Consider the following 15,359-nt stretch of genomic DNA (forward strand, 5'->3'; position numbering starts at 1 on the left):
AGTAAAGACATAATTATTGTTGCTTTAGGACATTTAGCTAGTGAACATACATTTACAGTAGCAGGGTGCATCTCACTTGATTTTCAAATTTGAAGTGACAGTCCAGGATTATTTTTTTTAGCAGGGTTACAGGGGGTATTTGGTGTGCAGTGCACAATTAGCTGCACGTAACACACTGTCTGTGCCATGGAACCAAAGGTTCCTGAGTATAAATTTTATGTCTGCTTAGTATGTGATATTGCCACTAGGGCTTTCTCAATCAAAACAATAACAAAAGGCCTAGTGTATTTGCGGTTTACAGGGAGAGCTTCAGTAGTAGAACCGACAGCAAACAATGAGTAGTTATGACTATAAGAGACAAATACATACAAAATGGAAAAACAAAAATCCAACATTCTGGCCGACTAGTAATACTGAATATTTCCCTCACTCGGATGTTTCATCAAAGGTTTCCCTCAGAATTTCTGTGGATTTAAAGGTTGTTAGATTGTTTTCTATAGTCTTTTTAGATACAGGAATGTTACATCTGTAAGAGTATTCTTCTATATCTTAAAAAAAAGTGTTGGTCTTTTCCAAATTGAGGTTTGTGTCACTGTGTAAAGAAAACTGGGGTTGTTCCTCTATGTCTGCCTCCATTAGTAAGTTCAGTTATATCCTTCTCTTTTTTTACTACAGTTAGAAAATGTCAAAGGCTTTAAATCAAAGTTTAAGGCTTATGAATGATTGATATGTTTGTCTTACTTAAATCTAAATCTCTATGCTCTCCATGCAAGAGCACATTTACAGTAACATACCTGTGCTGCTCCTGTGAGAGAGCATGCTCAGCCGTTTCTCCAGCTCCTGGGTTTCATGGTTCAACTTCTCCTCTGCATTGGTCTGATTGGCACTGGGATCTGCCAGAGAAAAACAGATGTACAGCAAGTTCATCCACAACCCATACTGAAGCCTGTGGAGTCTCCATATTGTATCGTATTGTCTTATTGTATGTACAGACGGGTTGAGGATTGTATTTCAGAGTACTTGTATCAGTGACAAATAAAGCTCATTCTCATTCTCCTTAGAAGAAGAAAAACAAAACAAAAAAACACTCCTTTAGGGGCTGTGAATCATCAGCCTAAATGAGCAAGTCTTGCTAATGTCACAGAGAAATGGGATCAAACGTGACGCTGCTTAGCAGTTTGTACCACGGGGACACAGCTGTGATAACAAATTGAGCTACTCGGGAGAAACATGGAGGCACACTTTAAACCACATGGGGCTCACTCATCTTCATGTGGCATCATGACAAGGAAATAGAGCTGAATAAATCAACAAACACTTTTGAAGTGTTGTTGCCAATAATTGTTGTAACAGAACATGGGTCGGGCAGAGAAAAGGGTCACTCTGGGGAGCACCTTGCAGCGTTTGCGCAACACTACAGGGTTTATTAATAGCACTGCCACATGGTTCTGTTGGTACGCGCTTCTGCTGCTGGTGGCTGCAGATTGTTGTGCATCTACCTTGCACCACCAAGGTCAACTGACACTGGATCATTTTTAAATAATCCATCTGGGCCTATAATAAAAATGTGATGCATGTATCAAACTCCTCAAAAGTGGCTCAATAGAGCTCACATCCTTTATATGGAGTATTGACACCTAGTAAAAAAAAGAAAAGAAAAAAGAATGGTTTCACAAACTTGCCACTGGACACTTTTTAGTTATACATTTAAAATTTTAAATAAACCTGTCATTTGGTGGACAAGGAGCTTGACATCCTGCTTAAGAGACCCATCAGCACTGCTTTAAGAACAACAAGGCAACATGTATCTAATCAAAACTGAATCAACTCTATGTAAAGGTTTTTGGAAATTCTCTGAAATAGTGTCGAGGTAAACCAAAAGTTAATAAGACGGCTTAAAGATGGGCTGCTTTATTAATTGTGTAATGTGATGTAATGTAATGCAATTGATTAGTTGTTTGGTCCATAAAATGTCAAGAAAAACAATGTGCACTGTTGATCCACCAACTGACATCTTCAAAAGTCTTGTTTTGTCCACAAACCTTAACTTAATTTTTGACATTTAAGAAGCTGAAACATGACAAGTTATTTTTGATCTAAAAAACAAACCAAACAAAAACCCAACCCTGATTATAATTGCCAGATTTTAGTTGATTACCAATCGCTAATATAAAGTTTGAATGTTTCCTCAACAATAATTTTTGTCCGGATAAAGTAGATTATCTTTGCATGAAGAAATGGGGAGAACATGACAGCATGTGTGCAGTTCTGTAGTTGTTCTCAAGAATTGAGAACTATATGTTGATATACTTCATAAGAATGAGCCAAGTGTACAAGCAACAACCAAAAGAGTTCATGCTGCAGTTTTGTGATTGAAGCAGATCCACCACCGTACCTGCTGCCACAGCAGCTCTCCCTGCACCTGCCAAAGTGTAAGAATGTATTTACACTGCATGGTTCCAAGTGACCAAATACTGATCTCTTCCTTTCTTGTGGCACAAATCCCATATTATGTCCCATGTAAGCAGGAAAAAGCACATGGATTCAGATATTGTCAGATCATTGTCGTGGAAATAAATCGGATGTGAATCAGATATGTGCATTTGCATCTACTATCTAAGTGGACAGATCAGATATTCCCAATTATCCATACTTAAAAATAAAATGGGTTCAAGTTGAGGTTTCATGCCTTACAAGCGAGAATTTCTAAATTTCATAATAACACAACTTTCACTTCTGTTTCAGGACAATAACCATTTTCAGGTCAGTAGCCAACTCCACCCAATGGATTGTCCTCCCCAAGAGTTAACCAGTGTAAATACAGATCTCAGATATGGGTCACTTTTGAGAGATAATGTAAGCAGGTCTTTCAAACACAATCAGATTTAGGCAACATTGGCAGAATTGGGCATCAAGACCTGCAGCGTAAATGGAGCCTAACATGTAGCAAAACAGCATGACCAAAAGCAGTGCAGCCAAAGAGATCACAAAGGCATGTAGTGTGGCCCATACCTGCTCAAGTGACAGGTGCTGTGGCCAATCACACTCAGCAGTATTTTTGCTGCTCACTCATCCCATCTAAGCTCTACTAACACCTCCTCCCCTTCACCCAAGTAAGGATTCTCTGGCTCTAGTAGCTGGCAAAGATGGCATTGAGCTGTAAACAGGCCTCAAAAATGTTATGCTTTGATGGATGGAATGAAAACTAAATACACTGCCAACACATAGGAAGTAAGGACTTCCATTAATCACAGCAATAAACTGTACAATTTAAAGTTAGACAACTAATTTTCTAAGTTTGAAGGTATAAAGGTTTAATAGAGGTTTAATGTGAAAGGCATATCATGGGAACAACATTTCTATCGTGGAGACTGAGCAGAGAGAGGTGACAAACAGAGACAGATTTATACAGCAGTGACAACATGTGGACATGGATGCTGACTAGTTTAACCACTATTTAGACCAGGAGACACAATTAATGTCTACAGAGAGGAACCAAAGTATGAGATGAGTGAAATAGGAGGGGAGAGTGGTGCAGTGGGTGACCAAGCGGTGGGGGAGCAAGGGTGGAATCCTGTGGATGAGGTTACATACATGCCCGGAGTGATTAGGAGGCTTTAGCTGCTCTGCTTGTGTGAACTGTGACTTTGACCCCTTACTCTCTCCAGCATCCTCCCTGCTATTTATTCTACTACATGCAACAATTATAGGAGTGTGAGCTCAACCTACGAATGGGCGGCGAGATGTGTGAAAACCAGAATATCGACAAACAGCACTCCCCCCACCAGCTGCCCACTCCACATCTTCTGTTATGTTGCCGACTGGGTGAGAATATTTTTTTCAAAACTGCTAGCGTGGAAAGCAAAAGGTGTGAAAGTGCAGCAGGGGAGCAGATACTGTTCTAGAGCGCTGGTAATATTTAGATCTTTAAACAGTTCATGGTGGATAGAAAGAAATAATAGAAAAGACTAAAGACATTTAGGTATTTAGGTACATGGCATGGTGAACACAGAGTTATTGTTTGAAGGTGTGAAGTTTAAATTTATGATTTTGATTTCAAGCAGCAGGTATGTTTTGCCACAAAGGGGGGGAATTGCAAGAAGGTGATAATTAGTTGTAATATAGAATCAGCATCTTGGAATGTGGTGAAATATGTCCCCAAACTAATCTGCATATGATGCTGATATAAGTAGTGATACTTATTCCAAAACACAGGTGACAGACACCAAAAATTTCACAGCTACAAAGTTAGGTGGTAATTCATAAGTCACAATTATAAGTCATAAAACAACTTTTACACAACAAAAAGTAATTTACTTGTTGGTATGAAACCACTGATTAAAGCAGCTGAAAATGTAGTGGATATGTTCAGGGAATAGTCTTGCTGAATGAATTATATAAACTTCAGTTTCATACAGTCTATTTTTGTTTCATTGGTCTATAAGTCTAAGACTATTGATGTCCATTGCAATTCCCCATGAAAGCCTAAGAAAACTTACTAAAAATTGATCATTCAAATGATCATTGGTCCAAACTCCAGATACATTCTGTCTTTAAAACAAACCGAGTTGAACAATTATAAATATGAAATATTCACAAATTAAACAGGATCATGATGTTTTCATATTATGTCCATTATTTAACCACCAGCAAGGTTGGCAATTTTCATGAGCTGTATTCCTCATACCTTTCATCCTGCTCACCCAACAAGAGCAATGCACACACACACACACACACAACTACACCAAGGCAACAACTGAATTTGCCGTCCTGATCAGTGAGTACAGTACTTATCTCCTCTTACACTGTTTTAGGTAACCTTACTATTTACACACACCAAAGTCAGGGGTTAGGTCGTTAGTCTAAAATTAAAAATTCTGAGGATTACCCAATTACCTATTAAAAAAAAAAAAAACAGCTGTCAGTCATTTAGTCACATCAAAGCACATTCATCCATGGAGCAGCACTCTGACTCATTCTGCCAGAAATGGATGGATTCCAGGAACGAATCACACCTCAGCTTGAACAAATCCCTGGAAATGGGAGGGAAGCAATGCAGGGTTTGCTAAAATAATGTCTAGATGTTGACTTAAGTGTTTGTTCATACTCCTTGGCAACAGTGCAGCTAGTCTTTATCCTAACACTATAAGCACCATGCAGAGATCCACCTTCTCTGTCTTTTAATAATAGTTCTTGCAGCTTAACCTTCCCTGTGTGTGTATCTCTCACATGCTACTGCTTTTCCAGACCTTTTCCAGCTAAGCAGCATTCGAGGACCTCTGGCACTGACCTGGTAAAACTGGCCGCAGTCCAAACGGGCCTCTGGTGGGGGAGATGCCTCTGACGATGCAGTCAAATAGAAAGCTGATCTGCTCGCTCTCAGCAGATGCAAGCAGAAAAACACCGGCCCCTGTGGAACAGTAAGCTCAAGTCAGTCTCATGTACTTTTCATAACATTGAAAAAGACACTGTAAAATAGAGCAATGTATTCAATAAAAATTAAACATACGTGGAAAATCACCAATGACAACAAATACTGACACATGGTAGGAGTGCAACTAAACAACATTATTATTAATTCAACATAAATCTAAGTTAAGATCTAAAATAGTGGAAAAATGTTTATTACAAGTACAGGTAATCTGAATAAATCAGTAAGGCTAATTAATTCAGCACACTATAAGCATTTTTAATCATCGGCCAATTATTTCATAAAATCATATGATGTAAATGTATTCATTTTTGTTCTCCAGAGGACTCCAATAAAAGGTGTCACAAATAAAGGGTCATGGCATTGCCCTGCCCCTGAGACCACCCATGTTAAGGTTGACCTCAGTCACATTCCCAACACTCCAGGTCAAAGCTCAGCAGCACAACCAACTCTGCAAATGTTGAAACTGGGAAAAAAATTAGTTTAACTGCTCAGCATAGTCATGATATAAAACTGAAAATGAAGCATCTCATTCAAAGACGCGTCTCTGGCACAAGACCTGCTGACGTACGAACCCAATTGAATTCGATCACTTTACACATGTCATGCTCTTGACAGCAGGTTGGTGAACATCAGGTGCATAAACATTGACTGAGTAGCAAGAAGAGCACAAAGCAAAATAAACAGCAGGTGGTGAACTTCTCTTTGGTCTCTTCCCTAAATAATGATCAAACAGCATACATACAAAGTCACAAAACTTCAATCATGTCTTTGTAAACTGTGCTCCAGCCTTCTCCCTATTTGTTGATGTCATGTTCATATATATTTTTAACTTTAATGTATAAACGTAAGTTTTTTTTCTTATTCCATCAACCTGCCTAGGGACTACAGGTGTAAATTAGCTATAATCTAGCATATTTATATGTTATTTTGCAATGTTACAATAGCAACATATATAAAGTGTTACAATAGCAACACCATCATATTAATACCCATATTATCATTATTGTTGTTGTTGCAAAGACCTTTGTCTTGTCATTTATTTTGAGCTGTGTTTGTGTCCTCATGATATATTCAAGTCCAATATTCAGTTTTTTAGATCATTTTGGTCTCCACCACCTCTACTGGTAAATCCAGGACTCTTAAGCTGCTAATTGCTCCACTATGCTCAGCAAATTGTCAGCAACTGTCTGACATTTTGGCTGGAATGCCTGCATATGGTAGGTTTTTAAAGCCTTTTCACTAAAACAGGTGGCAACAACACTGAGCCGAGCAAAAAAAAAAAAGAAAAACATTACCTCTGTGCACTTAAAGTAAACTAGGAATGGGTGTTTAAAGCTGTAACTACCAATTACTTACAAAAAACAAGACAACTGTCTGATAATGATAAGCTTAATTGGTTACAAAATTTTGTAAAATACTTTTTGGTTGCTAAAGTTACCAATGATTCTGAAATAATTTATTCTGCATAATTATCCATTTAACTGATTAAAATATTAAAGTAAAAAGTAATTTCCATTCAGTCAAGATACACACACACACAATGCTCTATACGTCACTTGGCTCATTTTCTCAGATCACAGCTACTTCAGTCTGAAGTGAAGAGGTCAAACACCGACTTCTCTCTCCTCTGTGGACACTATTCTGTGAGGTGACACGTCGCAGGAATGTTTACCCTTCAACTACACAAATATTAAAATGTATCTTCATGATAACATCCAATAGTTTTGTTTTGTTTTTAAATATGAAACAAGGTGATGTGACTTTCCCCATATTATGCATGATCCACTGCTGAAAAGGTAATGACGCTAAGTAAATCACACATTACATTCTCAAGTGTCATGTTTCTAGTGTGGTCATCATGTGTCTGTGGTGATCTGATTTCTCAGGCATTCTCCTCGTGTCCATGTCTGTCCCCTCCAGGTGTTGACATACGCTTGTCTCTACTTTAATGGTTTTGTGTCTATTCCAAGATGGAGACTATGGTTTACACTAGCACAGTGACATGAACAGCTTCGAGTGTGGTAACTGAGCTTGGGGACAACACAATCCTCAAAAACAACTCATGCAAAGTGACGCATGGTGTTGAACTCTGGGTGCAGGGGAAGATATTCCTGCACATAGTGAATAACTTCCTGCAGCAGGTTTCATATTGTCATAAAACCAGACAAAAGACAGTTTAAAGCACCAGCTATGTCACCAAAAACAGAGATTTTTGAATATTACCTTGCATAACCATGGACATTCATGTATACAGATATTTTTGGTTATATTGTTTACCAGGGTGAAGCATAAGAGCAAATTCACCATCACAAATTGGTATATGTGCAAAAATTACTAATTGTAATTCATAAAAGCGCTAATTCCAAATAGTTTATTAACCCACTTCTGAACTGAGGACAAATGTGAAACTGAAAACCAATATTCTAGCTCAACAAAATTAAACAGCTGCTGCAGTCACAGGCCATTATCTCTCCTAAAGAGGTTACACATCACACACTTTTCAAATACAAGACTGTTAAAACAAGATCCTACTGGCAATCGTACAATTCCTCTCATGACGACATCTGCACATGTCAACCTTCTGGAAGTGATAACACACATGCAAAGGCCTTTTTTCTCCCCAATAAATGTCCATTGAGTAGGTTTTCTTAATGTGTTTGCCTGTGGGAAGCCAGATGTACGAGAGAGAGGAAAACTGACTCAGTTCATCACAGAGGAGGCAGCAGTGAAACATCCAGGATGATGCAATCGTTTAAATTTAATGAACATTCTGACTAAATCTGCAATGAATTATATTTTAGTTTGTCTAGATGCACCATGAAACTTTTCAACTTCTGAAATTTCTCTTGAAATGTTGAAACAAATGTTGACAGCCCTACGCTTTGTGAATCACATTCATTTGATAAATTACTCATCACTCCAACATTACAAATAAGGTGGACCTGATCCAAACTCATCCCTCTCCATTTATGATGCAGCTACAAAATTTGTTGCAGCTACAATGATCAATATTCTTCACACTGCTGGACCAAAAACATTATCTGCGTAGACCATTTACTGTTGCAGTCACACACAAAAAACAAAACATATTACTAAAAAAGACAGAGCAACCAAAGTATCAATAAGACTCAAACTTAGATCATAGAATCTCTTTCCTTCCTCTCCTAGTGCTTTCAGACAGACACAGTTGTGGCTCTGCTGTCATTCTGGAGCCTCAGAACCTTGGTGATTTCTGGCCAACCAGCCCACATTCACACCAGTTTAAGAGGAACTACGGTGGGAGGACTGTACTCTGTGTTACCCAGGCAGATGTAAACTCAACACCAGCAAAATATCCATACTTCCTCTACTTTCCACTCGTATTCACAAACCACAATATGACACGCCCACTGATGATGCCACAACTCGTGAAGAAGAACCGATATTTTTTGGTTCCAGATGAGAACCAACTTTTCAGGTTCCAAAACAAAAAAAATTCAGATTAAACACACTAGCCGGTTCAAATTTAGGTTCAGGAACTAGAAGTGGCGGGGCCCTGTCGGTGTGGAAGGGTTATGTTTGGCTGTACATCATGTTTTTTTATTTCAATTGTGCATTATTGTACGCAGGTGTTTCTCTTTCAGACACAGCTGAATAATTATATAATAAAAAAAATAAAACCCACGCACACTCACAAATGAATCACAGACTGATTATTTGGTCCATGTGTTAGAGACATGAGGACAACACAGCACATATGATTTAATGAGCTCTTAGCCTCTAACAATACAAACCATTACTTTCATGGTAGATCATAATCAAGATTGTATTTAATGTGGTTGTAATGAGACCATTCATTTTATTTTATTTAAACCATGTATAAAAATAAATGTGTGCTGTTTTTGGTTGATATTCAGTTTTGTATCCCAGATCATTTATGTGGTAATAAATAATTTATGTTTCTTTAGCTCATTAATCTGTTGTCCCAGTAGTGGTTTCAGCCCTTCAACCATTTATCTTGTGGGTTAAAAAAAAACATCTGCCAAACTAAATGTTTTTATGGAGCCTCACAATAACTAAGAGGCCCATTTAACCAAAAACATACAAGGGTAACAGGTAAAAATAATAACAACTTACAATAACCACATCTTGTTCCTCCCTCGAATACAAATCCATTGGGTACAGGTCCATATCTGCGCAGGTCTGGAAGGTTCCAGTGGCCGATAATAACAGGAGGGACGTCTCGGGCAAGAGCCAGTAAGTTATTGCATAAATGAAGAGTTGCAGGTCCACTCTCCAACCTGGTCCCCGGTAAAACTCCAACGCTGAATCTGTGGACTGAGCAAACATGAAACGATAGATTTACACAAGGTCTTACTGGACTCCTATACTGCTCTAAAATTGCACTCAGTCACATGTATACTAAAGTGATACACATTAATAAACACCACATCGGTCACTTATGGCCATCACCTGTAAAAAAAAATACATGAAAACCGAGGAGATGAGGTTTATCTGGGTAAAGATTTGTACTATTTGGATTATTTGACTTGGATAATATGTCACCACAGCTCACTTTACTGTGTCCAATAGAAGCATAGAATCAGTCTGTTGTGTTTTTTACTATTAATGTTTTCCTCAAAGGAAATAATCTTAAAAACGTAATATGTACAACTGCATTACACTAAAAAAAAAAATACTCATATTTACAACATACTATACATATTCGTACATAGGGTATTAATGTTTGCACTGTACAACACTGAGCTTGCATGTTAAGTGGCAAATTTGTTCTAAGCCAAGCAAATATTAAAACGATTCAGTGATCCATCCACAGTAAGAAAGATTATTGCATTTTTTTTAAAATGTGCCATTTGCATGAGCACTATTTCACCGAAATGTTAATTTGAATTACAGGGTTTACTGATGTACTGTACTGAAAAAGTTTGTATTTTGTAAGGTACTGGACTGCAAATGCTATGACAAGGCAAAACCAAAACACAAAGTCATTACAAAATTATTACTTTAGCATGGATTAGGTTTCATTCGCCAATAAAAGAAGCAGCTGCACAGAGAATGAAATCAGCAAGCTGAGCCCTGAACACAGGCCCATTGCAATCAATCAAAGCCACTCATTAACATCTGTGTGGCAGAGTTGCTAATATGAAGCCACAGAAAAAATCTTGATGTAAAATTAGACTTGATATAACAAAGTTTAGTGCTTTGTTTCTTTCCATCAAAGCAGATTTTTATTCAAAGCATGTGTTGACTTCCCCCCCCCCGGCAGCAATTTTACCATGCTGACAAAACTTGAGATTGATGGAGGTGATGAAGAAATGTCGGCCAGCTGCGTCACATCATCGCTCACATTAAAAGAGATTCATATGGTGCCACACATGACAACAAAATCTCTGCATGCAGGCTGGCAGGTGACATTTCTGCTGGTTTGGACACAATCCACTCTGTGGCAGTAACACCAGGCCACACACACACAGAAAGAGAGAGAGAACAACACACACACTTATCCAACTCTCTCAACAAGTGTGGTAGCCTAAACAGACACAGGTGCTCCTATAAAAAGCAAGCACAGCACACGTACATTTGAATATAAATGTTTCTGCTCTGTAGTGACTGCTTTAAAACTGGACTGCTGCCAGCAGGTTAACAGTCACTGATATTAATAGCTCCTACTTGTTTAGCTTTCATACAAGTTACGTAATAGATCTACAAAGTAGGACATATACATGTCAGTGAGTCTTTTTCCCTTGGAAAGACATTAAAATTTAATTCCTGAAATTATTTTTCACACACGGACAAAGAGCAACACAATAACAGCCAAAGGTTATGGCCATAATATCAGCAATGTAAATATTCAATTTCACAGCTCTTTCAATTTACTCCAAGTGAAGCAATGCTAATCACTGCAGCTCTCATTTGTCCTTAAACCAACGAAAAAAACAATATAAACTCATTTGTGTTTGGTCGATTCTTTCTTTGTAACAACTTGGCAATAAATCTTATACTATTGGAAAGCCTGTTTATTTCCCTTTTAAATGGTGCCACATTTGTTAGGGAAATGCATTTGTGGGATGAGCAGCAGAGTTGAGTATGTGGGCTATGCCCATGAAAAACCTCTGCCAAATCTTCTCTGCCAATGCCAAAAAGCTTATTCTGCTATTGACTCTTGTTATTGACACCACAAGTTTTTTCACCCTGTCAGCACTTAGGAACTATAGGCATTCTTCTACAGATTTGCAGTCAAGGTTTGGGGGACAATATGGCCGACGGCTCTCTACCCAGACAATTCAGCACAGACTGCACGCAGCCAATGTCTCATGGAGCTACCAGGAGTTCTGCCATGACTGCCCTTCACCTTCAGGCCCATTTGCACTGGTGTCTCAAACATGTGCACTGGAACCTGAACATGTGGAGGAACTTTGCGTTCAGTGATGAGTCCAGATTCGGCCTACAGTAGTTGGACTGAGGGGTCAAAGTGTGGAGAAGACGTGGAGAACACTATGCCGATTGCTGCACCAGTGGGGTAACGTCTTTTGGTGGAGGCAGTATGATGGTATGTGGTGGCCTCTCCCTTATTGGAAAAACAAGTGCTGTTTGTGCCAGAGTGACCAACACAACCAAATTGGCTGAATTGCACAAAATGGTTGAAGAATTGGAAGGCCATCCCAAAGCAGGGTGATTGAGCTGGTTACAATAATGAGGAGAATGTGCCAGGCTGTTGTGGCTGCGTATGGTTCTTTCACATGCTACTGAGGCTCCAGTTTATTAAATGGATAGATTATTAAATTGCCAATATGTCATGTTTCTTCAGACTTCAATCATCTAATCCAATAAAGGACACCAAACTAGAGTAGAAAAAGCTGTTCGGCATTGGCAGAAAAGATTTGGCAATTTATTCATGGGTGTAACCCACATACTCAACTCTGCTGCTCAACCCACAAATGTTTTTTCCTTTTAAATGTGGCAAAACATAAAAGGATAATAAATAGGTTTTCGACCAAACAAAAATGTCCTTACTTTTTGTGCAAAGTTTATAAAAGGTGGCAAAAACCCTAACGGAGAGACAAAAGAGGGGAATCAGTTTCCCAGGACCGACAGAATTGCAATAGATGAAACATATCACAGTAAACAAAAGTATAAACAGTAAAAATAGATACAGATGCATTAAAAGCATTAAAGCAAAACATGTGTAGAGTAGCGATGACAGTTGTGAATGCTGTATAATTCAGTTTCTGGGTTTAATATTTCACATATAGAGGGCATGGGAAACCAAGGTGGTTTTTTACTTCTGATCAGTGTAAGAGGCATAAAAGGACATTAAGTAATTGTCTTGTTTTTAAAGTTTCGAAATGTATCAAAATGATTCTTGCTTTATCACTTTTGATTTACAGTTCATACCTTTGTTCCATCCAGGCTGCAATATTGTGTCTGTTTTACATGCTTGATTAAATCATAAGCAAGCTGCAACAGCAGCTTCAAATCCTGATTCCCTTTCTACAGGGGAAATACGGGGGCATCTAGAATCCTGCATATCACCTATAAGAAACTCCTGGGTAAATGAAAGGACTCTGACCACTGAATAGAGGGTGACATACTTCTGTAAACTGGCTATATTGTTGATTTGTTAAGAGCAGCCTAATTTGCAAAAGTTTTGAATATATTATGTAAGTTTAATATAACTGTGGACACCTAATTGGACAGTATATGGACCACCACAAATTTTGAAAAGTTTTTGCAAACCTGTACAGGCAGTATCATAGCTGTTGTGCAGCTAAGGTACTTCCTTGCACTCTGGTTTTATTTATTTAGTTTATACTGGATATTTGACTCCAGAAAGTGACAACTTGTGTGTGATTAAAATCACTTAGTTTTTTAAGTCTGGCAAATTACAGGGCACTTATTTGGCTGCAGTGAATTTCCAACAATGAAACCTGTCAGCATGACAGATGAACCAATCTGGGTGTTGGGAAATCATTTTAACTACTGCACAAGGTGGTCAGATATGGAGCGGTTTTGTAAAATTGAGTCCTTGACATTTCCTTAAAGTTTACAAATTAAATAAATACATGAGAGGAACCACAGAAGCAAAAGCACCAGCAGATTTTCTCACCCTCGCCGAGGCTGTATCGCAGGCGGATATCCCAGGCTTGCAGGGCCTCCCTGCTGTCGAAGCCCAGTAGAGCAGCCTGGTTCAGGCAAAGGATAACCAGAGTAAAAGCCACACCCTCATACCACTCTCCTGCCTCCAGGCCGCAGATCTCCTCCAAGGTGACACTGGCTCTCTCCTTGATTCCCTGTGCTTTGTCTGGCTTGTCTTTGAAAATCAGCAGTGTGAGGCAGTCTGGAGTCAGAGATTCGAAATGAGACATGACAAAAGCAAATAGTGCATAGATGTATGTCAACTTATCCCTTAAAATACCTGAATAAATCATCATTATAAAGTTAGCTTCAAATAAGACACAGCAGACTCTGTGGTGTCCTTTTGTCTTTGGCACCATCAAACAATCAGTGTCAACTGACAAAACAAGTCGGTGTGTGTGTGTGCATCTTGCTCTTTCACACCAACACACCTCTTAACACGCATAACTAAGGGATGAGCATACACAGCTGTGATAACACTGACACCAAAGATCTGAGGAGCAGCAGCACCAAACCTCAGGCTAACCTGTGGAGCATGTTATACAGTGCAGCTTCAGATATCCAGAGAAATGTAATTCACTGATGCTTATGCTTAAGAATATGAATGATTACTTTAGCAACCATGTAAACATTTAATACCATCTTATTCAGATTCAAGTCAATAGTCACTTTATTTAGCCTGGGACATATTTAAACATAAGGCAACACAAATGAACATACAAATTATAGGTATGTGGCAGTGCTTTCATAATGCATAAACCTGCACCTGAATATGTAAAATAGACTAAATACTTTTTATTTTAGTTTATTTTTTCCTGCTATTAAGTAAAGCCTTTGCTCCCAGTTTTGAGTCTGGCACAAAGTCACAAGTTAAGAAATTCTTTGTGAACATTTCTCATGATCCGACATCACAAACAAACCAGGTCTTATCAACGCAACTGGAAAACAAGCATGGTAGTAACTGATATGTCCAACTCCATAAAAGTGCATTCCATTCTTTATATCCAGCAAAATCTTCACTTAGGAAAACAAAAATCAACAACGTAATGTGGGAAATTGAGTCATGAATATCGTTTTACCTGCTACAGGCGACGGCTTGCGAAGAACGAGCCACCTAGTTTTCCACTGTAAAATAAAAATGAAGAGCAAAACTAACTTTTCTAAGCACTGGAGAACTTCTGCCATAACCATGTGCATAATTAGTCAAAGTCAAATACCTTTTTTCCATCTCGGAGTCTGGCATATCCCTCCACGACAACAGAATCCGTCATCTTCAGTCATAGTTCCTGACAGCTGCAGAGTTGCTGCCTGACTGAGGGGTCACTTTCAAAATAGCTGCTCTCTCTACCCCTCTCTCTCTCTCTCTCTCTCTCCCTCCCTCTCCCTGTGGGGTGCATATTCGACCCCAGCCAGGCACATGGAAAATGGCATGACCACTATCCGTGCGTGTCTGTCTGTGCACCAACCAGCCGACCATGCTGCTGCCACCTGGGCTGGTTTATAGCACCTGCTGCTGCAAGAAAGAAAAAACAACAAAACACAGTGGAAAAAATCACTTGAATCACACAAGTATGACATTTTATTGAGACTTCTTGAAACCAAACATTACCTAGCATGATAAAACAAACAATATTTAAATGCAACCAGTCACGCATATTATAAGAGGATGTAATGGTAATTTAAAGCAGCAAAATTCAATCTATCCAACATATATTTAAGATAAATACATTTACTGAATACCCTTAAACTCAATGATACCTTCTCCCCACATGTCCATAAATGTATGCAT

The 15,359-nt window shown here is 38.7% G+C and overlaps 1 protein-coding gene across 3 annotated transcripts in view; it reads right to left on the reverse strand.

The window, feature by feature from the left end:
• LOC131456705 (protein Dok-7-like) overlaps nucleotides 1-14,955 on the reverse strand; it is a 26,793-nt gene extending 11,838 nt beyond the window's left edge. For all 3 annotated transcript variants that reach the window (XM_058625248.1, XM_058625247.1, XM_058625246.1), the window contains exons 1-6: nucleotides 14,788-14,955; nucleotides 14,650-14,695; nucleotides 13,542-13,772; nucleotides 9,551-9,751; nucleotides 5,291-5,410; nucleotides 795-893 (exon numbers count right to left, since the gene is read on the reverse strand). In XM_058625248.1, the coding sequence (XP_058481231.1) occupies nucleotides 795-893; nucleotides 5,291-5,410; nucleotides 9,551-9,751; nucleotides 13,542-13,772; nucleotides 14,650-14,695; nucleotides 14,788-14,841 (751 nt within the window). In that variant the 5' untranslated portion in view covers nucleotides 14,842-14,955. The remainder of the gene's footprint in view (nucleotides 1-794; nucleotides 894-5,290; nucleotides 5,411-9,550; nucleotides 9,752-13,541; nucleotides 13,773-14,649; nucleotides 14,696-14,787) is intronic.
• Between the last annotated feature and the right edge of the window lie 404 nt (nucleotides 14,956-15,359).

Source organism: Solea solea, chromosome 3 (assembly GCF_958295425.1).
Source record: "Solea solea chromosome 3, fSolSol10.1, whole genome shotgun sequence".
Taxonomy (NCBI): domain Eukaryota; kingdom Metazoa; phylum Chordata; class Actinopteri; order Pleuronectiformes; family Soleidae; genus Solea; species Solea solea.